Below are 25,524 nucleotides of genomic sequence, written 5' to 3' on the forward strand. Positions count from 1 at the left end.
ATGTTTTCTTTCAGATCATTTATTGCACACTGTGTGTTTCTTTGGCCCTAAAGAAAACTGTGTTGTGGTATTTTTAAAGCAAACTCAGCTGAAAAACAAAATCTGTCACTCGACACCGGTCAAAGTCAAAAGGTCACCACTGCTGCTGCTTCCAGATGATAAATGATTTTGAGCATTACAGAGGTTAAAGAATAGTCTGGAGGGTAAAGTAAATGTAAATGTGTGTTTGTGTGTGAAAGGATGAGAAATTATTATAATTTTTAAACATCAAAATAACAGTTTATTTATTATATTAATGTTATGACTGATTGCATTGTGGGATTGGTTTATTGTTTTTCTCTTTTATAACAGCAGATGGCGTTATGGCTCAAAATTAAGCCCCTCCCTTCCATGCTTCATTCCCATGTTGCTCCAGTGTTCCTGGTGACGCATTCATGTCTGCTCTGAAATATGAATAATTTGGACTGTTCCACTCTGAGTCAGATTTATAGATTTCATTGAGATTTTTTATTAGTTTATATGAGCATGAAGAAAACACCTTCACCTCCAGAAAACCCATTTTGATATAAATTCATGTTTGAGCCAAATACAACCTGATACGTATAAATATTCAGGTTTCGGTCTAGTAAAATGAGTTTTGAGAAAAATATAGTACCACACTTAAATCCAGTAGGTGGCGGTGTTGCGCTTGAGAGTTGTTACTAATTCGCGATTTAACTACAAACGAAGAAAACAAGACCACTTTTGCCATTTCTCCGACAGTCGTTGAACGCATCGCACGCTTCCCCCCCTGCCAAGCCGCGCCTGCTTCCCTCTCGGTGGGACCGGGGGCTGGACCGAACCACGGACCTACGACAGCCCTTCAGTCAAGAAGAAAAAAAAAAAAACTACACCATGTGAAGAAAAGGTGTGAGTATAAAAAGAGACACGGAGAGAGCGAAGAAGAAGAAGAAGAAGCAGCTGCAGCAGCGAAGGTGAGAGCGTTTTCACCCGTCTCACCAACACCGACGCCGGGTTAGCACTGTTTTCAGGACTCGGCAGAGAGCGAATGGACAGAGCCGGAGGGAAACAGAAGACACACAGCAACGGTACGACCTCCGTGTGTCTCTCTGTGTGTATATATACATCTATATGTGTGTTTGAGAGAGACAGTGTGTGTGTGAAGATGCTTCTCTTCGTGGTTGGTTCCCTGGTGCCCGTTGGTACTTTTTGGTATGTCCTAGCTAGTGTTTAAAAGTTGTATCTAGCTTCATTTCAGTGTCACAACTGTCAAAGTGGAGAAAATAAACCGTCACCAAAGCAACAACTTCAGCTACTGTTGTATAGAGTGATAGATTAACTCAGTCAACTTTACTATTTCCTCTCAAGTACTGTACATTAGTAGGGATTTAACGCCAACACCAAAATCTTATAATACGGCGAAATACCGCGGTAGCAGGTCCACGGTGCGGTATTTACTTTGTGAAATTAGTCCAGCCATCCTTAGTGAGTGAGATTCACACTACTTTGTAATTTAGGACTGCAACCATCACTTGATTAAGTTAACTGTCAACTATTTTGATAACTGATTAATTGTGGGTGTTCTCCAGGTTCTCCAGTTTCCTCAGGGATTAGGCAAATTGTACACTCTAAATTGACTGTAGGTGTGAGTGTCAGAGTGAATGGTTGATTGTCTCTATATGTGTCCCAGTGATGGACTGGCAATCTGTCCAGGGTGTACCCTGCATTTTGCCCTGCAATCCTCTTGTACAGGATTAAGGGGTAGAAGACGAATGGATGGGTAGATTAATCGGCTTGAGTTTTTTTTCTTAAATGTGAATATTTCCTAGTTTCAATGCTCCATGTAACCAAGAAACTGGATAATTTTGGTTTGTTGTCAAAACAAGACCTTCAAGATCATCATTTCCAGGTTTGGTAACCACCAATCAAGATTTTTGAACATTTTGTGACATTTTGTGGAAGACGACGTTTAACATGGACGTCTCCTTGAGGTTATGTAAGGAAGTCCACTGGTGTCCACACATTATCTACATTAAAGTCCTTGTGGGAAATAACCGTTACTGGAATAGAATGATCAATACAGTACACACGCGTAACACTATAGTGATATACACCTTTGTGGAAATGCATAATGACTCCCTGTGGATAGTGACACTGAACGTATGACCCACGCCATATAGAGTTTGATGAGACAAGACTTTATACTTCAGTTTCAGTATTACTATACTTCTGAATCCTTGGTTGTCCACAACTCAAAATGTCTACAGGTCAATATCAATAAAAAATCATATGATCCCTTGAGCTCTTGGTGTTGTAAATGCTTCCTTTAGAGACCTGATTTTTTTTCCTTCCTCTGCACCTTCTCAAATCTTTTCAGGCTGATGATTTGCAAAGCGGCGTATAAAGTTACTTGTATTCCCTGACGTGTGGTTCACTGTAGTCCGGCAGTGTCTGCAAATAGTTGCATCCATCATCTTTTCTCCCTTTTCAATCCGTGACACGGGGAAACTAAAATGGCTTCGCGACGTATCGAATGTAAGGAGGATCAACGATTTATAAATCTCTGTCCCTCTCTCTCCTACATCCGTGCTCGATTCTACAACGCCACAAACACTGGTGTCCGCCATTTTTGCAATACTTAATCTGGTGAGGTCATGAGTGAAGTGCTAAGGTTGAGGGACACATATGGTCTCTGAGGTTTTCACTTGACTTAGATTTGCTCCACTGTGGCTGAAACTGAACTGCAGATTTAGCTTGGAAGACCCTTTGTTTAATACCATCAGAGATCCAAGTTACTGTTAATTTCTCTGTGTATTGTGAAGTTGAATACTTTTACATTTCTATACTGAAATATAAATGTAAGTGTTTCTTTATTGTAAGGTTAGGTGTTGTGTACCAAAACACTCTTAATTAAATATGATCAGTGTTGGCCACTCACTTAAAATTATGTAATAGTTGTAGTAGCAGTGGCTGTGGCTCATAATTTTATTGTATGAGACGCATGGTTCATGTCTATTACACTGTAGCTTTCCAAAGTAAAGAATGATTGTAGAGTGGAGGAATGTGCGATGCTCTGTCCCACTTTGACTCCAGTGTTTCCCCCACATCTGTTTGATATTCAGTAGCTCTGAAATCAAGTAAATGTGAGCGGGAGGGATGGAGCGAGTGAGTAAGTCCCATAAGGAGCTGTGTAGTCTTGTGATCATTATAATTTCCCGACAGCGAAGGTGAGCAAGTCCACAACTGTTTGGTCCCGTCCAGACCCCTGAACTAACATTGGTCTTAAGAGATCTGATCTGAAGTACGACTGCTCGTGCTCATTAATGACGTGCATCCTGGAAACATCCGCAACTAATCACCACTATTAGATTAGAGTTGACTTCCAAAAGCTGTGTGCAAGTGCACTAAATTCTGTTAAAGATGTGTCTGTCAATCGGTGTATTGGCGTGAGTGACAGGTCTTGCATGAAATGGGATGTGAAGACCTGCCGAGGTCCTGTGCAAGTCGGGCTCGACTGGGGGAGCTAAAGACTGGGTTGCAGAAGGACTTTGCCCCCCCATCTGGGACTGAGGAGATGAGAGGAGCTTTATGGGAGAGGAAGAATCCAGAGCGAATAAGGAATGAGGATGAGGATAAAAGAATGAGGATGATAATGGAAGGAGAACGTCAAGCTGTGATGAAGAACTTTGAAATTGGACTGTGATGAAGAAGGATGAGGAGATGAGAGGAACTGTGATAAAGAAGTTTGAACTAAGTGTACAGCCTGCTGGAAATTTTAAGAAGAACCATTAATAAAAAGGAAATCATGTGGTGTTATTATTGTGGAGGTGGTCACAGGTAAATCAGCATATGGGCTCTGAGAATGGTGTACATTTGTCACACAGACCAGTGTGGAACTGGATCTCTGTGAACATGTCAAAGTGTGTTGTATATCCTGGGTCTATTGCTGTGGCAGGTTATTTAGTAGCAGAGGAGCTGGGGCAGCTTGGTCCTTTTTTATGGCCAGGAATGTGACTGAAAACATAGCCCAGTACAGACTGATGTCTAGGGGAACATCCCATCACATGCCACTGAGTGTCTAATGCCTGACAAAGGGAGTGAGAGTATGACCATCCAAAAGACAGCGTAATTGTCCGTCCTCCACTGAGCACATGGTCCTCAGAGACTGTAATGAGATGCAGTAATTCAGTCTGAAGTGGTTGAATCAGCTGCTCTTTGGCCTAGCCTGTATCGTTGCCTAGAAAAGTGAGCCCTTTTAGTCTGCACTGATGTGATGACTAATCAGCTTTGCAAGACAATGGACCTGTGTGTGAGAAAGAGAGTAATACGTTGTCAGTCTCCAGTGAGACAATACATAAGTTGAGGAGAAACAAGAGGCTAAGGATGAGCGTCTAGATATTCTGCAGGCTTCTTGGTACAGCCTCAACACTGCAACCTTATTAGCAGTATACATATTATTAATCATTGTTAACTCTGTATTTAATTGAGCTTGTTGACTCCTATTCAAGGGTTTTAAACTCAATTGACCAGCGGGCCACTGAGCATTGAGTCTGGTCAGGAGGGCGCCGGTCAATTGAAGAAAGTCTGTAAGTAAGGGTGCACGACATGAAAATTATATCACCATATTCCGATATTGCAATAACAATATTTTTGATGATATTTCACAGCCAAAGTGTTTATGGAACAATATATTAACTCACAATAAAAATTGATTTTTACATTAAAAAACACACTGAAATAAACTGAAAATCGACTGGAGGGACACAAGTTTGAGACATGTGTTTTATAATCTTTTGAAGTCAAGGTTCATTTCAATAGTAGTCTTAAATAGATTTAAGATGTGATGGAGCATTACCCCATGACACATCAAAACATTAAGTATTGCACTTCTACGATGTATAAGAAATAGAAGATAGAATAATTAAAATACAAGAACTAAATGAACAAATTCAAATTGCAATTTTTGATCTGAAATGATTAATTGTTCAGCCGCACTGTGTATGAGTGAGGTAGAAGTACTAATCAGAGGTAGACCGATATGGGTTTCTCTGTGGCCAAGATATATGATACCAAGTTTGAGGTACTATTGGATGAGTTACAAAGCCAGAGAAAAACCCCAAAGCACTTTCTTTTGCAAACGACTCTGAAATACCTTTAATATCATGGCATTGGAAAACATTGGATGGATGATTTAAAAGAACCCTGAAATACTTGGAATACTTCAGAGGGTTCCATAGAGCCCGTCTTGGACAGATGTTGCACTTCCAACAGCCTCTTTAAAAAGACATTGTTAGAGTTGCCATTCTTTGACTCATGTGGCCTGGCTCCGATGTCTGCAGATTTAAACTTGCTGACGTTTCATTTGTGAAGACCCGTTTATGTGGTGTTGTTTTCAGGGGGTTCGCGTGAAGGAAAAGTGCCATTGAAGCCATTTTTTTTTCTGCTTTGTCATTTCCTCTTCTCCTATGTGTTTGTGTTTGCAGGTGTGTCTCTGCCTGACCTTTCTCTGTGCATGAGTTTATGTGTGTTCTGTGGACTATGTGCAAACATTTGGGGTTTGTGTGATATAAAGGCCGCACAGGCTCTAGCCGGAGCACCTCTCCTTCCCTACTGTAATTGGTGCCATCTGTTTTAGCTGTGCTAACTGCTAACACTGTCTGGGGAATGTTATGATCCATTATTCACAACCTCCTTCTTAACGGTGGACAAGAGCAGCCAACGTGCTGCTGTGTTCAAGCCAAAGCAGCCAGGGGACAGGCCGTTTTACAGGAACAGATTTATAGTCTGTTTAAGACCATCTCACAGGATCTTTACCTGCAGCTCTATAAGTGAGATGCTTGGTGGCTTATTGCCGGTTTCCCCAGCATCAGCCCTCTCTTCTCTTCACCCCTGCTGTTTTTACTGTCAGTTAAGTTTCCTCTTCCTCCTCTTTGACCTGTTGTGTAAGAACTCTGTCATTTACTCCGTCGTTACATCACTTTAACAACCTCAGTTGTGGATACATTCAACAGAGAAGTGTCTTGAGTCAAAAGCATTTTGTCAATTTACTCTTGGAAGGCAGTATGAAGTATTAAATCAGAAAGTCATGTGCCTTTGGACATTTTATTCAAGCATCCTTGTTGAGCACCAATGTCCTCGTTTAATGGTCCAGTGTCTAATGGTGAATCCCAGTTGTAGTCAGAAGTTGGGATTTCCTAGTTCGTAGTCAGAAGTTTCAACTTGCAAGTCAGTTGTCCTACTTGGAAGGTTGAGAGCAACCTCACAAACCATCAACATAGGATTCATCATCATTCAGCCATAATCTGTAGGCTGCCATTAGTCAGTGTTCTACCATGGATAATGCATCCAATGCAATGCTAGTTGTTTGGTTTTTTTTTGTCTAGTGCAGCTTAGAATTTGGCTAATGAGTTCATTTTGGGAGTTTCAGTCCCTGTTGCAGTGGTTACACTGGTATTCTGTCTCTGGACAGTCAATTAGTCTGCCAATAAACCCCTCCTTGCAAAGAATGGTCAACATGTTGATGATTATCTGCGAGTCCCTAGTGGCGAGGAAGGGACAGGCAATTTGTGAAAAGGAAACACACCCCCTGTTAAGTGCATTTTAGCTATTACCGTCTGGGCCTGGGTATCATATCTCCAAACCAGTTGGGGCTTGCAGAACATTTGTGCAAACCAGTATTTCACAAACTGTGAGGATGCACCCTATAATATGTAAAATGGTTTAATAGGTCAATTTTGCATTTGGTGATGAATGTGATCATATTGTTGGTTTTGTTAAATGTTTGTTTGCTTCTATGAAAGTTTGGTGCACAATGAATTGCCAAAATGACCAATAAATTGACCTGTCCATCTATGAATTTGTTAAAACTCCAATAAATGATGATTTTCAGAATTGTTCATCTGACGACGATGTTCTTGGTTAATTTAGTAGTTGTTTGTTTCAGAAAATGTCAGAGAATGTTGATTGTGTTTTCCCAAACCTCGAAATGATGTTTTTGAAAGTCTTGTTTTGACCACAAACCAAAACTATTCAGTTTGAATGATTTCTTTGTTATATGGAGCAAAGAAACCAGAAAATGTTCACGTTAGAGAAGCTGAAAAAACAATTTCAAACACAAACCGACTAATCTTAATAGTTGGCGGTTAATTTAATAATCAATGACTTGTTGCAGCCCTAATCTGTTACACACTTGACCGATTCTCCATATTTTTCCCTCCTCTCAGGTTGCAGACACGTATACCATGCCGACAAGCGATGGCCCTAGTCACTTCCCTGTCTTTGTGGCTCCGCCCCACGGACACCACCAGAGGTCGCCAGGCTATGTCCCTGGGCGTGTGGCTCCTGTCCGCTCGCCGCCACCCGCCAAAGCTCCACCGCCTCCACCACTAAAACCTCGTTGCCCACCACCGGAGCGACAACCCACTTTCAACCTGTCGGAGGAAAACCAGCGCAGGGAACGTGCTCGGAGCCTCCAGCAGAGGAAGAACACGCTGATCTGCTTTGGGGTGTCCATGGGTGCATTCCTCCTCACACTTATCCTCGTCCTCAGCCTCACAAGTGGAGATGTGATCGATGGTTCGTCTTGATTCAAATGTTCATACTTTTCACACTCTCGAATGTGAAATATAAGAATCTCTAATGAGTTAATTACCAATTGGTGATATTCACAGAAAACTGTCCGGACCACAATCCATCCCTCAGCAGCTGGAACCCAGGTCTTCAACCAGAAAAGGCTGTTGTTGTCAGGAGTGGACATTTGTTCAGACTGGAGTCCTCTGCTACGTTCTTTTCACTAACCATTCAGTCAGGAGGTGAGTACACCAAAATCAATGATTTGTTAAAGCAGTGTTTCCCAGACTTTCTCTTGTGGAGACCCATTTGTTTTTTAAAGATGGCAAACTATCTCCCAAATCACAATATAAGTGTTGAGTTGTCGATGACGTTCTCATATATACAGATGTGTTTTTTTAATATCCTATTCAATTTCTGCAACTAAACCCTCCTGAACGTAGCTCACTGGACCTCAGTGATTATTTTACATGTAATAAATAGGCAAATGTTCATTAGAACATGTCCAGTTATGGCTCATGTTTTTCCTCTTCTTACCTTTCACAGGTCAAGTAGTTTTTGCAGACAATGCTGACGGCTCCAAAAACATAACATTGAGAACCCACCACATCCTCATAGAAGATGGTGGAGCCCTTCACATCGGCGCTCCCAAATGTCGTTACCGTTCACATGCCACTATAGCCCTTTTGGGCCGTTCTGACAACAAGGAAGTCCCGGAGGTCCCCGGTCTGGGACGCAAGTTCATTGGGGTTCAGGGTGGCGGTACACTGGAGCTACATGGTACCGAGAGAGTCTCGTGGTCTCTGCTGACCCAAAGCATCCCTGCCACTGGGCTGGCCTCAGGAGGTTACTCCTTCCAGCGGAACTTCAGCCGAGGCATCAACCTGCGCGTGGTGGACCAGGACACTGCGGCTGTGCTGTTTTCCGAACGCTACGACACACACGATTCCCGTAATGACAGTCGCCAGCTGTCTCAGCTGCTTCGGTCGCTGCCGCCCGGCCGCATCGTCACTCTGGCTGTCGGCGACTCTGCCGCCAAATCTCTGCTCGATGAAACCAAGAGGACCATTGAAGAGAAGCTCGGCAGCAGCTTTGTCCACGATCTCAAATACAGGTAATTTGTGGAACTTGTTATTGCATCCATTCATTTTTTGTAGCCCATTAACACCAGCTAACATCTAACTTTCCCCTTACATAGATACAGTACGTTCAATCACCATTCCGGTCCAAAGACTGCAATTTATGTAGGTTGTTTTTTTAAAAAAAATCAGCTTTACGTTACCATGACTCCCAGGTGAATGTAGTCATTTTGCCATGAACTCTGGAGTCTACAACTGTCTGCAACTTTTCCAGCAAAACATTGTGCTAAAAAAAAATCGTTCAGTTCCTACTAGTTTTTTAAGGAGGACTAAAAACTTCTTTGGTTGTGCGTTGGTGTTTACGATGGTGTCATCTAACATGACTGAGTGGATGAAAAAAAAGCATAGAGACGAACCCCTTTACTTTACCCTTTTACTGTGGGATTAATGTTTAAAAAAAGCCTTTGTATACCTGCGTATATTTGTCTAAATGAAGTACAGTATGTGCTGTATTACCATGGTGACGAGTTTGTTGCTCAGCTGTGTGTCAGAATGTACCAGCTTTTGAAGGATCTGAATTGGTTCTCCATGGTTTTGTTGGCCCTGGGAGTGTTTTGTTTATTTTCAGTCTCCTGTGACTGATAAAGTTAATGGGTTTTTGTGGAGATCTTAAGGACTCTCACCTTGGAAACCTTGATACTGGGACCAGTAATATCCAGCATTCTGTTCCATGTCCATCCTTCACGGAAAAATGTCCACTTTTCATGCGTCTTTCTTTCCATTCAGAATTGTCCCTTGAATCATTCCTAGTTTGTCCTGTCCTCGTCCTGTTTCCTTCTTGTCTGTTTGAATGTGCTCTGCCAGGAAAGGAAGCATGTACCGGATAATGGGGTTATGGTCCGAGTGTTCGCAGGACTTGCCAAAATGTGGAAATGTTTTTCGACCTTCGTCCTTGTCACCTCAAAAGGACACATATTGGATTGGTTTGGTTTTGGTTCTCGTTGGCTTTAGCATTGTGTGACATTAGACCCTCTACTACTGTGACTCAGACAAATGCATGCTCACAGCAGGTGTGTTTCTTTCAGTGGACACTCGTCTAAATGCAGTATTTCAGTCGGACTTATTTGTAGCTTGGCCTACTTTGGTCCGTGGTCGGCTGAAACGCTAAGTGCTACACCAGATTCTCCAGTGTCACATTTCACCTCTGGGGGTGGGTGCCAAGGCAGCACAGGGTTCTTCAAATAAATCCCTTCAAACCTAATATAAATCACACAATAAAGCCTGTGCATGTGTGTGTGTGTGTGTATGTGCACACACATATCAATGAGTTCACTGTCTTCTAATCCTTTCTGTATTTGCTGGCGTGGGTTTTTTTTATCTTGGCTTTCTATAGGTCTTGTCATGATGGGAGGAAATGATTAGCATATATTTACGAGACAGAATGCACTTCAGTGTCTCAATAAAGTCACCCTTTGTTAAGTGCAGTTTTATGCTGTGAAGGTTTGGTGGTTGATCAGTTAGTGTTGTGTAGCAGGGTGTTGAGGATCCTTCCATTTATTTCCAACTTATGTCCAATTTAAAACTAGAGCAGGCTGCAATGATAGAATGATGAAAGTCGACAATTAAAGGCAGCTTCCAATGTCAATATTTTTCTGGTTTCTTTGCTCCATATGTCAAAGAAATCATTAAAACAGAATCATTTTGGTTTGTGGACAAAACAAGACATTTGAGAGCATCATCATTTTGAGTTTTTGGAAACACTGATCAACATATTTCAGCATTTTATGACATTTCATGGACCAAACGGCAACCAATTAATTGAGAAAACAATCGACAGGTTAATTGATTGTGAAAATAATAGGTAGTTGTAGCCCTAATTTATAATTCTATGTTTTGGTCGTTAAAAATCCAAATATTGGCACACAACTGAACGAAAAGCCACTCTCCCAAAGCCACCCAGTTTTCCATACACTTCCATATCTTGCAATTGTTATAATAATTTTATTTTGAAATCCTGAATCCATATATTAATTTTGAATCACCGCCAATATTTGAGCATACACCCCCAGATAATTTTTATCAAAATCTGTCTTCTGCTTTTTGAAATATGCTGCTCGCGAACTCAAACAGACAAGCGTAAACCTCCTCGGTGGAGGTAATAAACAATAACAAACTGCCACGTGATTCACAGTTAAATAAACTTGTGTGTCTCAATGGCGTCATTCCTCCTTCCTGGAATGGGTACGTGAATGTGTTGGCTCCTGCCTCGCGCCTGTTGACACCTCTCGTCTTTAATCTCGGCCTCTCAGGAGAGCACTGACGCGCACATGGACTCACGTTCATGCTGACCTGTAGTGAATTCACCTTTGGCCTCCACGCATGTGTCCTTTCTGTTCAAACAATGAGGTCGTTAAAAACCCTGATGAACATCCACTCGAGGATGTAGGAAAAGGGTTTTGTTTCCCTTTTGTTGTCTCTTACTCTGAGGTATCAAGTGTGCAGGCTGTATATTTGCACAAGGACACAAAAGTGGTTTTCCTTGATTATTTTTTTTTTACCCTAAGGGGAGAAAATGTGACAGAATTCCACACACTGGCTGAAATGAAAGAACAAAGTGGATCTCCAGATGGAGTCTGATTGTGTGTCAGTGGGGTGCACAGTACCACGACACGGGGGCTCTTTCATCTACAAGAAAATGTGTTTCGGCTGTGGTTGTGCCGCTCGGTGAAATGAATATTCACAGAGACATGTCGGGTTTAATAGCATTTCGAGTCTATGTCACTGTGTTTAGGGAGATTTTGTGAAATGGCAGTGGGAATATTCAGTCACTAAAAGGTCTCAAAATCTTAATTTTTAATCCAATACAAGCTTTTAAATGTGAATATTTTCTGGCCTCTTTGCTCCATATAACATAGAAATACATTTTTGTTTTTATTTATATTATTTGCAACCCTAGAAGAGACATTTTTGGCAATTGTGTTTGTAATGTCTCTCTGTTTCTTTCTTAAAGATCAAAATATTAGTATGCTTATATAATTACAAACAAGACCGTTGCTTGCTGCCTTTCAAAAGTTATTCTCGACCAGACGACCTCACCTTGTCTTCTATTATGCAGAAGTATACATTTAATGAGACTTGGTTTGGTAATACATTCTGTGGCTGTTAAATACTAGTGCAGAGATTCATATTGTGCAAGTGGACCTTCATATTCATCATACATGACACGCTGTAGATCTTTAATTCATTGAAAACCCTGTTTTTTCAGTGAAGCGTGTCAGTGAAGGGTGTTGATTGAAATTAAAGTGTTCTGCATTCTTACTTTCCACAAAATGTACAGCTGTTGACTCACCCCAGGATTCTGTGGGTTTAAAAATAGGCTCCTTGAATGGTTGAAGTGTGAGAAAATTGGGGCCAATAATGATCAGTGTGTGAAGGTCATGTCGTTGCTCAGAACAATGTTCCTAAAATATTATTGATTGTGTGAAGGCTTTTACAATTGTGTGGATTCATTCAGCTCAAACTGGACAACAACAAAAAGAAAGAGGTCATTCCCTAAGAAGCCAAGGGCATGACATTTGAAACACTTGTCCGTGATTCTCGGTGGTCATACGCCCTTAAATACACGCCCAGTCCCGCTCGTCGTCCACACCCTTGAGCACCAATTTCTGAATGATTTTAGCCTCTTGTTTAATCACAGTAATCTAGAAATCATTTTCTTTGCATTCCTACTTCATAAGATATGTGCGCAGTGAAGTGAAAAGGGAGAGGATTTGGAGCAAAAAATTGGAATTGGAAAGTTGGCCTTGAATGAATGTTTGGACATGGCAGTATTTCTATTTTGCCAATTGTCTGCCTGCTACAATCAGAAGCAGTGATTCCCAAAGACTGCGTTGGAACTTACATATGAATCACAGAAGAGTTTTCAGTCAAGATAACATTCTTCTGATCAATATGCATAACATATTTAGGAAATGATTCCTTTTTTCCAACTTGTATAGTCGTATTATATTAGGTGTTGCAGAAATAGCTGTAAATTTGATGCAGCATCATGCACAAACTTGCTTTTGTCACGTTGTATATTGCGATTTGGGGATCCTCCATATAGAAAGTTTGGGAAACACTGATGTATAGTAGTACTACTAGTACTAGTAGTAGTAGTTTAGTAATAGTAAATCTGTGGATGAGGTTGATAGACACAAACTTTGGTATATGACCAGGGAATTTGATCTGCACATTCTCTGAAGTTTGCTGTTCATATAATATATGATGAATGAAGCAGGAGATTATCTGGGTAAGGCCCACAACAGCTGGAGAATTTTTTAGAAGATCCAGGCAAGGGCTGGCGTCTTGTTTGAAACTGTAGGAGGCAGGACACTCACCTGTGTAGTTTCCAGAGTTTATCATGCTGTGTATTCACACATTTGGACATGCACATGGACGTTTTGAGGATATTGGATTAGATTAGGGAGCAAAAAAACTGATTTGCAACCGTTGAGAAAGTGCCTAACTGGCATTAACTTTCCACATGCAATGACTCAGGACTGCATGTGGGTTTTTATCCAATTTGTGTATGAGTAACTACATGTAAATGAATGTTTTTCCAGCGTCTGTGGAAAATTGAAGCTCAATACTCAGATACTGTCATTCACGTCTCTCTGCCTTCCTCTGGTCTCTTCAGACAGGCCTGGGCTTTGGTGTCGGTGGTAGACGGTGGTAACGCGTCGTGCACAGAGGACGTCCGGGAGCATGAAAACCACGACACGGGAGGAAGAGCACTGGCCATGCGCAACTTCACCACCGTGGACGGAGTAGGATTCTCTGTGACTGCTTACAGTGAATGGAAAACTGGTGAGGAACATCTTTCAATGGTGTACATTCAAAACAGTTTGAACATACAGTACTATATAAGTGCATGTTGAGAATTAACATTAACATTGGCCTTTGCACCCCAGAAAGGATATCATTATTCTTCCTTGGTGCAGTAAACTTGCATAAAACATAGAAAAGCAAGAAGGTGGCTTCAATAAAGCGAGGCAATCGCCTGAAGTACCTCATTCTAAGGCAACATTAAAAACCAACATTTATTTTAAAGCAACTATATACATACACAAACATGAGTACATTATGAGTATGTGTATTCAATCTCTGCCAATAAAGCCTTGTAAAACGTACACACTTGACCTTTTAAGTTACTCCCAATAATAGGTACCTGCATTACATAAACTTAAAACAGTTAAAAAAAGACAGGTTTCTCAGTCTTTGTTAAGGTAAATGCTTTAGAATAATGGCTCCATTTTCTTTGCTGATCAATCATCTGAACATGAAAGACATTCCTGTGCATGTGTGAGTGTTTTTATGACCACACCGTTATAGCAAATACCAGGTCTTAAGGCAGATGGAAGTGCAGTTGGGGAAGCACCAGCCCACCCTTGGTCGGAGTAGTTTTTCTTTATTTTTTGCAGCCATGCATGGCCATACCTTGTAAAAACATTTTTTACATTGATTCAGTTTTACTGTGTTTGGTATTATTGGTGTAAAATTATTATTTTTGTTGAAAGTACCTGCTGTAACTAGACTCGAGTGACATTGTCAGCCACTGACCAGAATTAACCGCTTTAGACAAGTATTATATTTTCATTTCTTAGTCTGGCAGTGTGTGCTGTTATTTCATTCTGAGGCCAGGATCTAAATCACTCCTCGATGGGATTAAATTACTCACAATAAGAAAATATGGAGTGGTTGTATTCCTCTGCTATATCTTGAAGAAAGCCCTTTTTTTTGTCCGTCAAGGTTTTGCCATCTCCGGCTTCCAGGTTGACGCGGTGGACCAGGTGGTTCTAAACCTGCAGGACGAAGTGCAGCAGACCTGGAAACCCGGGGATCACGTTGTAGTTGCCAGCACAGATTACTCCATGCATCAGGCTGAAGAGTTCACCCTGCTGCCTTGTCGTCGGTGCACCAGCAGGCAGGTCAGGATACAAGGTGAGAGAGACAGAAGCTTTGGTTTCCCTGTGCTACAAACCGAAATGTGTTTTTGTGGTCGTTTGTGGTTTGGTTTGTAATCTGACCCATGTTGCCATTTTTGGGGCTGCATAGTTCCTGCTAAACGTGGAGGAGGACAGAACGAACAAGGAAGGAAGAGCTATGAAAAGCACAGTACTGACGTATTTCATATGAAAAGGTTCAGAGTGGAACAAGGCAAATAACATCTTAGTCATAAGAGGACGATTAGATTAGACACATAGGCTATGACATGATTCAGGGAACACAGTTTTTGTTATGTACACAAACCAAAATATCAAAATATTCCCATCTCATATGATAAGAACCTGAAAATTCAGAAAGCTTATCAGTAGAGATTTTCGGTGACTAGTAAACGTTTTCATTAGCTTCATAATGAGTCGTTTTAGACGACTTAGTGTTTCCATACGTGTGTTTATTTATTGCAGATTTGGAGCTTTGACCAGCAGTGATTCATTCAGCCTTTCCTCTTCCTCTGTCTTTCCCTCTCGCACTCTCCATCACAAACACATGACCACACAGTTCTGTCAAAGTCTGACTGGTTATCAGGAACACTGGGAGAATTCCTGACGCATCGGTTGACCAGTGGACCATCAAAATGTCTTTGGGTCATCTTGGTGTGAGACCACATGAGATAATGCTGTGTATATATGCCAAGACTGCTCAATGAGGGTCCAGAAGGCTTATGCTTTAAAAAGGGTTACATGTTACATTTAATTGTCCAAAATTAAGGTCCTAATTATCCTTAAAAATGGCAATTACCCCTTAAATCTGGCATTCAAAGGTCTAACAAATGCCACAGACACAACAACCTAGATTGCTTTATTTATTCTCTGTGGAAAGTGTTGTAAAGAATTTGGCCAATTTGCACTTAGTGTTTGGATTTTCACGTGACGGCATCGGTCTGCTGGCTTTATTACGAGAGTGCACACAGACTATGGACAGGGACATGAATTGAGAAGGTAATAATGAAAAATAAAGCGCTTAAGTTTTAACCGAGCACAGATATGAAGGTCGCTTTGATGTCTCAGTCTGCTTGTTTTTACTTTAGTTTAACTGTTTGCTTATGTTTTTATCTGCTCTTTTACTCTCCGGCTTAAGAATTCCTCTTTGCTCTGAATTAAAAACAAATTTCACTGGAAACATGTCATCGATTAAGTACATATTTCATGAATTTAAGGTCTTAAATTTGATCAAAGTGGCCTGGAAACATGTCCTAAATTTGTCTTCCCAAACCTGCAGATACACTAAAACCTTAAAAACTGTGCAGCTGTGTACTGCGCACTTGTTTATTCATCACAAATTAGTTGGTTATTGAACCGTATTTGTGCCAGTAATCTAAGTTACTGCCACAAATACGGTCTATTTCTGCCTAGAAAAAACACCACAACCTACCTCTGCTGCTCTAATTTACTTCTCAAACTATCTGTTCGTGTTTGGTTCATCTCTCTGTCAGCCGTGTTTCCTGATCTCATTCCTCTGTCATCAACCGTCGGCAACTCCCTTCCTGAAGAGAGGGATGGGTTGGTTTTTGCTCTATCTGCCTAATTTTTGTGTTGCTGCCATGAAGGAAGGGCTGAGCAGCTGGAGCACGGCTCTATGTAACATTGGCATGTGCACCATGTGGGTGCGGGTACTTTCCACATTGTCTGAAAACTTATTGTTGTGTTTTTTTTTTTATGTATTTGACAGCTACTCCAGTAAATGTCTCTCATTTCGATTGTCGGGTTTTGGGGTGTGGATGGGTGGGTGGGTGTTTGTTGTTTGGGTGGATGCTGCTTGGCGTACTTCCTGTGGTTGACAGATATTTATTCAGGTTATGAGCCAGTGAAAAAACTATTCGATTTGGTTTGTTTTCCTTACAAGAATATGTTCACCTTGCAAAAAGGGGGATTTAAGTGCCATTGTGGAAAACTGCATTGTGACCTTTGTGGGGGTCTTTCACTTTCTGGGTGCTTTCTCTAGTTTGGATTGTTTAAGGTGTGTGGTTGATAGGTTTTTGTTGTTTGTGTGTTTGCTGTGAGGCGTGTTTCCTGTGGTGGACAGTTGGAGGGTATTTTCAGAAAGAAAATATCTCAATTTAAATGCCACTACCTGACATTTTGCCATTTTGTTTGACACTTTTGTGCCAATGGAGCATTTCAGGACCTCTTGTGCCACTTCACACAGGATTATGCAGACTGCCACGTTATGTGTTCATTTGTTTTCACTGGTTTGAATGAACTGATTGACATTTGTATCTATGAACAACATGAGTTCTGAGATATTATTTCACGTGTAACGTGGTTGTGTGGTTCTGCGGGTGAATGAGAGAGTGCATGTTTGTCCATCGCTGTACGTGATGAACTGGCAACAGAAAGCGGTAGAAAATTGGCGAATGAATATATCATGTTGTTGGCAGCATGTGACCAAGTATCGACGTTTGTTCTGTTCTGTTTAGGGAAGCCTCAGTACGGTCATGTTGGAGAGATCCTCGATGGAGTGGACATGCGTGCCGAAGTGGCTCTGCTCTCCAGAAACATTCTCATCTACGGAGAAATGGAGAACTCCTGCTATGGAAACAACATGTGTCAGTTCTACAACCACGACACCTACGGAGGCCACATCAAGGTACGTCTGGGTTTCTTCTGGCTTCACAGCAAGAAGGTCACTCGATTGAATCCTCGCTTGACTGAGTGTCTGCCTTTGGCCTTATTCACACGGTCCATGATCCTTTTGTTTTTTGTTTTTTTTCCACGACTCAAAATGCTGAAGTACCGTACATATGCCAGGCCTGTATGTGGCGCTGTAATGCCGCTACAGAAATACACCAAAAAACGGAGAAAAATACGCTGAGCATGCACATAAAGCACGATACGTAAGCAGATTCTCCTGAACTCATGCCCCCTGTGTTTGTTTAGTGTGTTTGTGTTTACTTCCTCCCACAGTCCAAAGACACACAGACTGGGGTTAAGTTAAGTACAGACTCTAAATCAGTGGGTTTTTAAAAATGGACCAGCCTCAGGACCCACATTTGTCCTTAGTAATTTGGTTCCAACAAATTTAAACAAACATTAGTAACGGACACCACATTTCCTGTCGGCAGACTGGCGCGATATAAGGTGTCTTTTCAGACGTGTGTATGTGAGGAGGCACGTTTTGCTTTACATTCACACTCTCTGTTACTCGCACTACAAGCTGCAAATCTTTAGCTGCTTGTTTTTATGCTTTTACATCATAACTGCAGTGAAATAGTTAGAGAAATATGTCCTCAGCTCTGATCAACCACTGCTGCTCTCTCTTTCTTTGTTGAGCTGTAGAAGTGTACACAGTAAAGCCACCATCTAACTTTACCTAACTTTTTTTCATCATACACAAATTGGTGTTTTGGAAGTGCTAAAAATGCTATTTTTGGAAAATGAACTAAAATCTCAAAACACCGCCCTTGCATTTTGCGTGTATACAAAAACCCAACCTTGGGAAATCGATGATGTCATAGCCCCAACTCTTGCTCTTGCATTTGCTGTTGCAGTCTCCATTATCGTCGTTGACGTTAGTTTGTACACAGCACGCAAGTGCATGTTTACTTCTTCGTTTTTTGGTGTATTTTGGCAGTATTACAGTGCCACATACAGGCCTGGCATATATATATGTATATACAGTGTTTAGAGTTGTTTTGGGGCATCTGTGTGTATGAAGGCATTTCATGTTTAGGAACAAAAACATTAAAGTTCTGTTTCCATGTGGTTAAGGCCTTCTTTGACCACTGGTGTTAATGTGATTATGGGTGGCTGTTTGTGTTGTCAGCTGGGATTGACTCCAGTTCCTTTCCTGTGACCTTCAATGGAAAAATTAGTAGATAAATGTCTGCAGTAATCTGTGTGACTGTTTCCATACCGCAGAGCTCATATGTACATGTGCTTTCTCTCGATTGCCATACTCTGGTTTTCTTTTCATTTTCTTCTCTGCCTCCAAATAAACGTGAAGCTTTTACTTTCATGGCCAATGCTTTCCTGTAAATGTGAAGTCTGTAAATCAGGACACTGAAGACAGATAAGCACTTCAGCGTGACACTAACCGCAGTGTCTTATCCCCCCCGACCCTCTCTGATGGCTCCTTTATAACAAGTACACTATAATTTGGTCAGCGATGGTAGGATTTCTTTAACGTTTTGTGGCAAATGCACAATAGCATTCCTGAAGCTGTGTGTAACGTGTCCCCATTGTGCAAAACACAAACACTTTCTTTCCATTTTAACAATTTTCTTTTCAACCACGTTTACGCGTAGCATGAAAACCACTTTTATTGATATTACACAATCGGCTTTTAAAATGATTGACGCCTCCACCTTAAACCATCAGTGCTCTGCATGCGTGTGTGCTCCTAACATACACTCATCACTGCACATTGTCCTCGGTGCTCTTGTCACACTACTCCCACCTGGACATGGACATAAAACTGTTGGCAGTCATGTCACATTATTGTGTTCATGTGCTACATGTATAATTCATTACATCGCTTATTAGTGTGTATGTCTTTGTTGAATATGTACGCGTGCATGCGTTTGACACTAAGAGAAAAAGGTAGATTGAGGGAGAACTTGGCTCTAGACTAATCTTTGGCTGGTCCTCAATTTTAAGGGCTTTTTCAGGGTTAAGACCTGATTTTACAGTTAGTGTTTGGATTAGTTTTGGGTTGGGATAAAGGTTGGAATTATGCATTTAGTTTGGAAGGTTAAGGTGAAGGCAGGGGTTATGTAATGCATTATGTCTATGAGTGTTCTCACTATGACTGCTGTACAAGAATTTGTGTTTGTGTTACAGTTAGCTGGAGGGATTGGCCAATACCTCCCTAACAGGAACCAGACTTTGTGGATTAGGCCATACCCACAAAAGGGCCTCCTGCAGAGCATTGTACAGCATATCCACAGTATATTTGACTATTTGTTGATGTTAATGTTGGACTTAATTTGCTTCTAAGTACATTTTCTTTTGCATCTCTGTGCATGTTGCTTTTAATTCATGCTTATGAGAAGAGCAGCAGTAGTTCTGGAAATTTGTGACTCGCTGACAAACATGGAAACGTGATATTGACCTACACCAGAGTGGTGACATGTTTAACCTACTTTTGTAGCCACAAACATGCCGTGGGTTTCCCAGTGTCATGTACTTTTTACACTGTGTAAAACCACATTGTCATTGTCTCTCTCTTTCTACACGTCACAGATCTATGCTAACTTCTCGTCGGTGCATCTGTCCCACGTGGAGCTGAAGAACATGGGTCAGCAGGGAGAGAAAGGACGCTACCCTCTCAACTTTTACATGTGCGGGGATGTCGACCAGAGGGGAGGCTACCGGGAACCCACCTATGTGGACGGACTCTCCATACACCACTCCTTCTCCCGCTGTGTCACCATCCACGCCACCAATGGTTTGCTGGTAAGTGGAGTGCGGCTGTGTTAAATAAGGCCCGGGCCACAGTGATAGCTGCATCGTTGATCTGCTGCATCTCACGCTCCTCTGTGCTTGGGCTAAGTTTGTAGAGGGTGCAAGCATAGAAGTCATGGAGGTGACAGCCTATTCAGCCCATCACTTCAACAATGGTCAACAATGGATTGGATACTGTTTTAGTCTTTATTCATATCAGGGGATCTTGATGCATTTGCCTATTTCCAATTATGGCAAATACCAATTTTCAATAAAAGCGCTGTTGAAAAAGATGCATGTATGCAGATAATTTAAGTGCTTTTACTTTGAAATTGGTATAGTATGTGGAGAGGTTTTAAGTGTGTGTTAAAAATAACTTTCTCAATGAACCATGCACGGCTTGTGGGGTGAAAAAAATTGGTGACACAGAGACAGAGTGTCTTCTCCACATTTGTTTTTTTTTTGTTTTTATGGGTGTGAAAGGAAAAGCAAGATGTTCCATGCCACAGACGCAACATACATCCAGTGTGGGCATGATTCAAATGATAGTGTTGTTGTCAGGCTTTTCCAGAATTTGATGAGCAGCTGACCTTTTGAATCGTGTGTGCTGGAGCAGTGAAACCTCTTAAAACCAGCATTGTTTGAGAGGTTTCCCTGTTCCCTGACAGGGGTCTCAGATAACCAGGATTGAGAAACACTGCTCTAACCTAATAATGTAGCACTGACAGGTGTAATCTCACAGGCAGCTCTTACAAATGACTGCATTGTGATACCGGACTGAGTGTTCATCAATCACAGCCTCCATCACTGGTTTACTGTAATAGATTGATTTTTCTTCCCTCCTCCATTTTTCTGGTTCTTTTTTTCCTTCTTGTGTCTCATTTTATTCAGTTTACTCATTTTCATATACATTTGTATCTGTAAACACTTTAATTCTAATGTAGCAGAACCTAATTTCTGTGGAACTGGCTAAATTAAAGATTTAAAATGTGGTTAGGGTAAAGTAACCTTAAAAGAATAACTGCAATCCTATGTGTGTGTCTGTGTGTGTGTGTTCCCTCTTGACGCCAAACGTGATGTTTGTCCTTGGCTGAATACATTTTTCCTTTCCTCCATTAAGGAAATGGAATGTATTAAGTTTTGGATTGTCTTGCTTCAGTTTTTTCCTGTTTCCTCTCTCACACAGTAATGATATGAATATTCTTTTGTGTATACTCATGAGGAACTCTCTGGATACCACTGTTCTCCTCGTAGCTTTGGTCAGGTTTGTTTAAAAAAAGAAAAAAGTCACCGTAGGACATTATTTCAGGAATTTGAGGTAGTCTGAGGAAACAAGCATTTAGCTGTTACTCGCTGTAACTAATGTTGTCCAAACCTCCTTGTTTACCAGGATTTTCTGCATATTTTCTGTCAGGTATGAAGTGACTATCCTGTGGAAAAGGAAAAAGTGCTATAAATGGTATTAAGTAGTGGATACAGTTTTCCTCTCCCACTGAGAACTGGGCTTTTAAAGTCTCCCTGTGACCTGTGTGCTTTAATTTATTTTCTCTGTGTTCTCTTGTGCTCTTCCGTCTTTGCTCCAGGTGAAAAACACAGTCGGTTACGACACCCTGGGTCACTGTTTTTTCCTCAAAGATGGGATCGAGCAGCGCAACACTTTCTTCCACAACCTCGGCCTGCTGACGCGACCTGGAACTCAGTTGCCCACCGACCGCAACGACACTCTCTGCACCAGCATCAAGGACAACGTCTACAAGGGCTACACGCCTTCACCCAGCACAGAGTGCAAGTAAGAGAACAAAAGATATGACATGCAGAAGTTACAGAGTCTCTCAGGTTAAAGATATGACCAGTTGTCAAGGCTCCTTGGCAACAACTGCAAGTCAATAACCGAGTATAAAATGTATGTTTTCCTAATTTCATGAGATTAAATCCAAAGTAGAGCTGCAGCTAACGGTTATTTTCAGAATAAAATGTTCATCAGTGTTTTTCCAGACTTGCAAACTCAAAAGTTTGAATGATTTCTTCTTTATATAGAGCAAAGAAACCTGAAAATATTCACATTTAAGAAGTGTGTGTGTGTGTAGTGTGAAGGCTATAGGGTTAGAGATTTGAAATGTTCTCCACATGTGTGCGTGGGTTCTTTCTGGGTTCTCCAGTTTCCTCCCACTGTCCAAAAGATTAGGGTAATTGGACACTTCAAATGGGATCGGCTCCATCGACCTGTGACCCTCAGACAATGACAATGAATGAATAATCCTGTTGAATATTTGCTTGAAATGTCCATTCAAACTGACTCTGTGCCCCCTTTTTAAAGCTGTATCCTCGTCAGAGTACGTTTTTGATGGTGGGAAACCTGGTGAGCTTGTGCAGACATACTCTGAGAGAAAACAGCCGGACATTGTCTGTCGGGGAGATACTGTTGTAAGTTGTATAGTGTGAGAGAGATACTGGCAGGATGCCTTTATCAACGTAAAAACAACCGCTCTTCTCCGCGGGATGTTGTCGAGAAAAGAAGAAAAGTCCTTCAGTGAGGGAAGCAGCGAGGCCTGTTTCCGCGGGTTTCTGTGTGAGTCTTGGCAGGGGTTAATGGACCCTCATGTGGAGGATTAAGCGGTAGAAGATGGATGGATGAAAGATCACTTTAATCTGTCTTATTTGACATAGTCCTACCTTTTGTTTTCTGCTTTTCCAGGGCAGTGTCAACATTCTGGATCGCCAACCCCAACAACAACCTCATCAGTAACGCAGCTGCTGGTTCTCAGGTAATAACATCAGAATTATAGGAGAAAACAGCTTCAGCTCACTTTATAATCACTCCACAAATGATTAATAAAAACATGAGTGACGAACAAGGAACTTTTAATATTATGCAAAGCTGCTGTGGCTTTGGTGTTCCTAAACTTTGTAATAGGAAGTGTATTTTCAATAAAAAAACAAGGATCCCTCAATAAAATGGGACTTAACAGGGTTTGGTATTTGATAGAAGGGTAGAACAACAGTCAGATTTCTAATATGTGAGAATAGCAGAAGGATACCCCTCATCTCATCTCTTTTTCATTTTGGCTCAGACGAAGTTCACATGGGAGGGCTCTGCAGTCACTGGTAGGGGGTATTTGTATCGTAGTTAGGCCGACTGTCAGAATCTAATGAATCGTAGCCTTTGATGAACTGTTGCTCTCCCATGAACTCATACGCTTACGTGTACTCTCACTGTGGGACTTGACCAACGTGAGCGTCGTGTGACATCCTGCCCTCTTCCATTTATTGTTTCTGATGGAGCATAAGCCCAGATAATGAAATTCCTCTGGCCGCACCACAAAATGTGATTTGTCCTGTCGTGTTTATCACTTTATTTCTCTACTTTTCCTTCCTGGTCCAGGACGCTGGCATATGGTTTGTGTTCCACAGCGCGTCCACTGGAGACTCGCATGGGCTGGTACCGGAGACCAAGGCAGAGCTCACTCCACTGGGGATTTTCTACAACAACCGTGTTCACTCCAACTTTAAGGTACGACCGGTGTTGGTTTATTTTTTTTGTGCCTTTTTATTGTCAGCGCAAGTATTAAATTGGTGTTGTTTATATGTGCAGTGTTTATAACTCGTAAAAAGAGTCTGCTTACTTTCCTGGCTTGTGCCAAAAAGACACTCGCACACAGGAGTGGAATCTACAATAGAGCTCTGTTGTGTAAAGAGTGAAGTCAGGCAGGTGAACTGTAAGGTCTTTGTCCAGTCTGACCACATCAGCCTCTCCTATACGTGATTATACCACAAGACCAACTGAGAGTATAGATTTCCATGTACACGGGACACGGACACATGACATTTTTCATTTTATTTACGTTACACTTCATTTTTTATGCACACGTAAGTAATCCCCATGTTGCGGACAATGTAAACACACGGTATATTACATATACATGTATACATTATTCACAGTGTGTCTGCTTTCCACTTCTCCTACTGTGTACAGCGCGAGTACTGTAACCCTGTCAGCACCTGATTTCACTTAAATACATTCATCACTGCCTCTGTTCCACATATGTCCAACTCGAGGCCTGCGGGCCACATCTGGCCCGACATACACTTGTGTTCAGCGCGCGAGATAATGTGTTATGTCTTTCCCGCTCCTCCATTGACACTCTTATTAGTACCACACATCGAGTTACCTCCGCCAATAAAAGAATTAAACAAATTAGATGTGGACTTTTAAAACCCAGGGGAGGTTTATAAGGGGGGGTGGGTGGGCTCAGCCCCTCATTTGTATTTTGCTCCCTCTCTTTAACCTTTATACATCTGGAGAAAAATTATTGATTATTGGCAAAGATACATGTGACTACAAGCCTGTATGTGCTGTTCTGCTGGAACACAGCAGAGGAAATCAGGTGAGACAGATGAGCATTACATTACTGTTCAGCTGATTTCAATGGAAAACATTCATAAAGTTCAACATTTATGTTTTGTGAGTACTCAAAACTGATATTTAGCCCCTAATATATCTTAACATCACACATCTTACACTAATTTAACCTTTAAGTTTAGTTTGTATAATTCCGTCCCCCTCTGTGATAAAGTTTGACATCCCACTGTCAAATATACTAATAATAGTGTTTACAGTTCTGTGGCAAGTCTTTAAACACTAAGTAATAAAGCAAATTGTCATCAATCATTCTTTTACCTCTCTCTCTCTCTCGTTCATAGGCAGGGCTGTTCATTGATAAAGGAGTGAAGACCACGAAGGCCAGTGCTGCCGACCCTCGGGAATATCTGTGTCTAGACAACAGTGCCAGGTGTGTATGTGTGTGCATTTTACAGTCTCTCATTCATTTTATGTAAAGATATAACAACAATAATAATAATACTAATGCTCATGAAATTTAAAGACGAAGTGTGTACTCACCCTTCACTCCCCAAGCGTGTCAGTGAACTAAGGTGGCCTTCACTTACCAAAAAGGGTGTTGTTTTTCTATTTTGTAGGAATTATACATTAATGTAAACATACTGTCTGCCAATAAACCTTGCTAAATGTTACATACTGGACCTTTATTCAAAACAAACCTGAAAGAATGGAAGTAAAACGGAGAAGGAAATTATATTGCAGTAGGGAATAATCTTGAATGTTTTTCTTTTCTTATGAAAAGTATCTTTCGAGTTCCCTTTTCTAATTTGAGGTACTTCTGGTCTCAGACGTTTTTTTGGTAAAGTTTTAAGTGCCTCTTTCTCTAAAATTCTAAAAAGCGTATTCATCAGTTGAGAGGAGTGCACACTGAACATTTAAATCAATATATTTATATTACATATGTATTACATTATATTAGTCCAATATTGCTGCAGTACTGGACAAAAATAAACATTTTTAATGTATATGTCTATATTTTTGCACCATGGTGCACATTTACTTTATGTAAATGTTCAGGTTTTTGTGGTTTACTAACATGTTTGTCTAAAAC

At 41.2% G+C, this 25,524-nt stretch overlaps 1 protein-coding gene across 1 annotated transcript in view; it reads left to right on the forward strand.

Moving 5' to 3' along the window:
- Positions 1–759: 759 nt before the first annotated feature.
- Positions 760–25,524, forward strand: part of cemip2 (cell migration inducing hyaluronidase 2) — a 39,904-nt gene continuing 15,139 nt past the window's right edge. Inside the window, exons 1-12 of the mRNA XM_058636076.1 lie at positions 760–1,088; positions 7,224–7,575; positions 7,671–7,811; positions 8,116–8,683; positions 13,327–13,496; positions 14,439–14,630; positions 17,110–17,279; positions 19,874–20,086; positions 21,658–21,863; positions 22,770–22,839; positions 23,457–23,585; positions 24,776–24,864. Coding sequence (XP_058492059.1) covers positions 7,242–7,575; positions 7,671–7,811; positions 8,116–8,683; positions 13,327–13,496; positions 14,439–14,630; positions 17,110–17,279; positions 19,874–20,086; positions 21,658–21,863; positions 22,770–22,839; positions 23,457–23,585; positions 24,776–24,864 — 2,282 coding nt within the window. The 5' untranslated portion in view covers positions 760–1,088; positions 7,224–7,241. The remainder of the gene's footprint in view (positions 1,089–7,223; positions 7,576–7,670; positions 7,812–8,115; positions 8,684–13,326; positions 13,497–14,438; positions 14,631–17,109; positions 17,280–19,873; positions 20,087–21,657; positions 21,864–22,769; positions 22,840–23,456; positions 23,586–24,775; positions 24,865–25,524) is intronic.

The sequence above is a fragment of the Solea solea genome, chromosome 8 (genome assembly GCF_958295425.1).
Source record: "Solea solea chromosome 8, fSolSol10.1, whole genome shotgun sequence".
NCBI lineage: Eukaryota > Metazoa > Chordata > Actinopteri > Pleuronectiformes > Soleidae > Solea > Solea solea.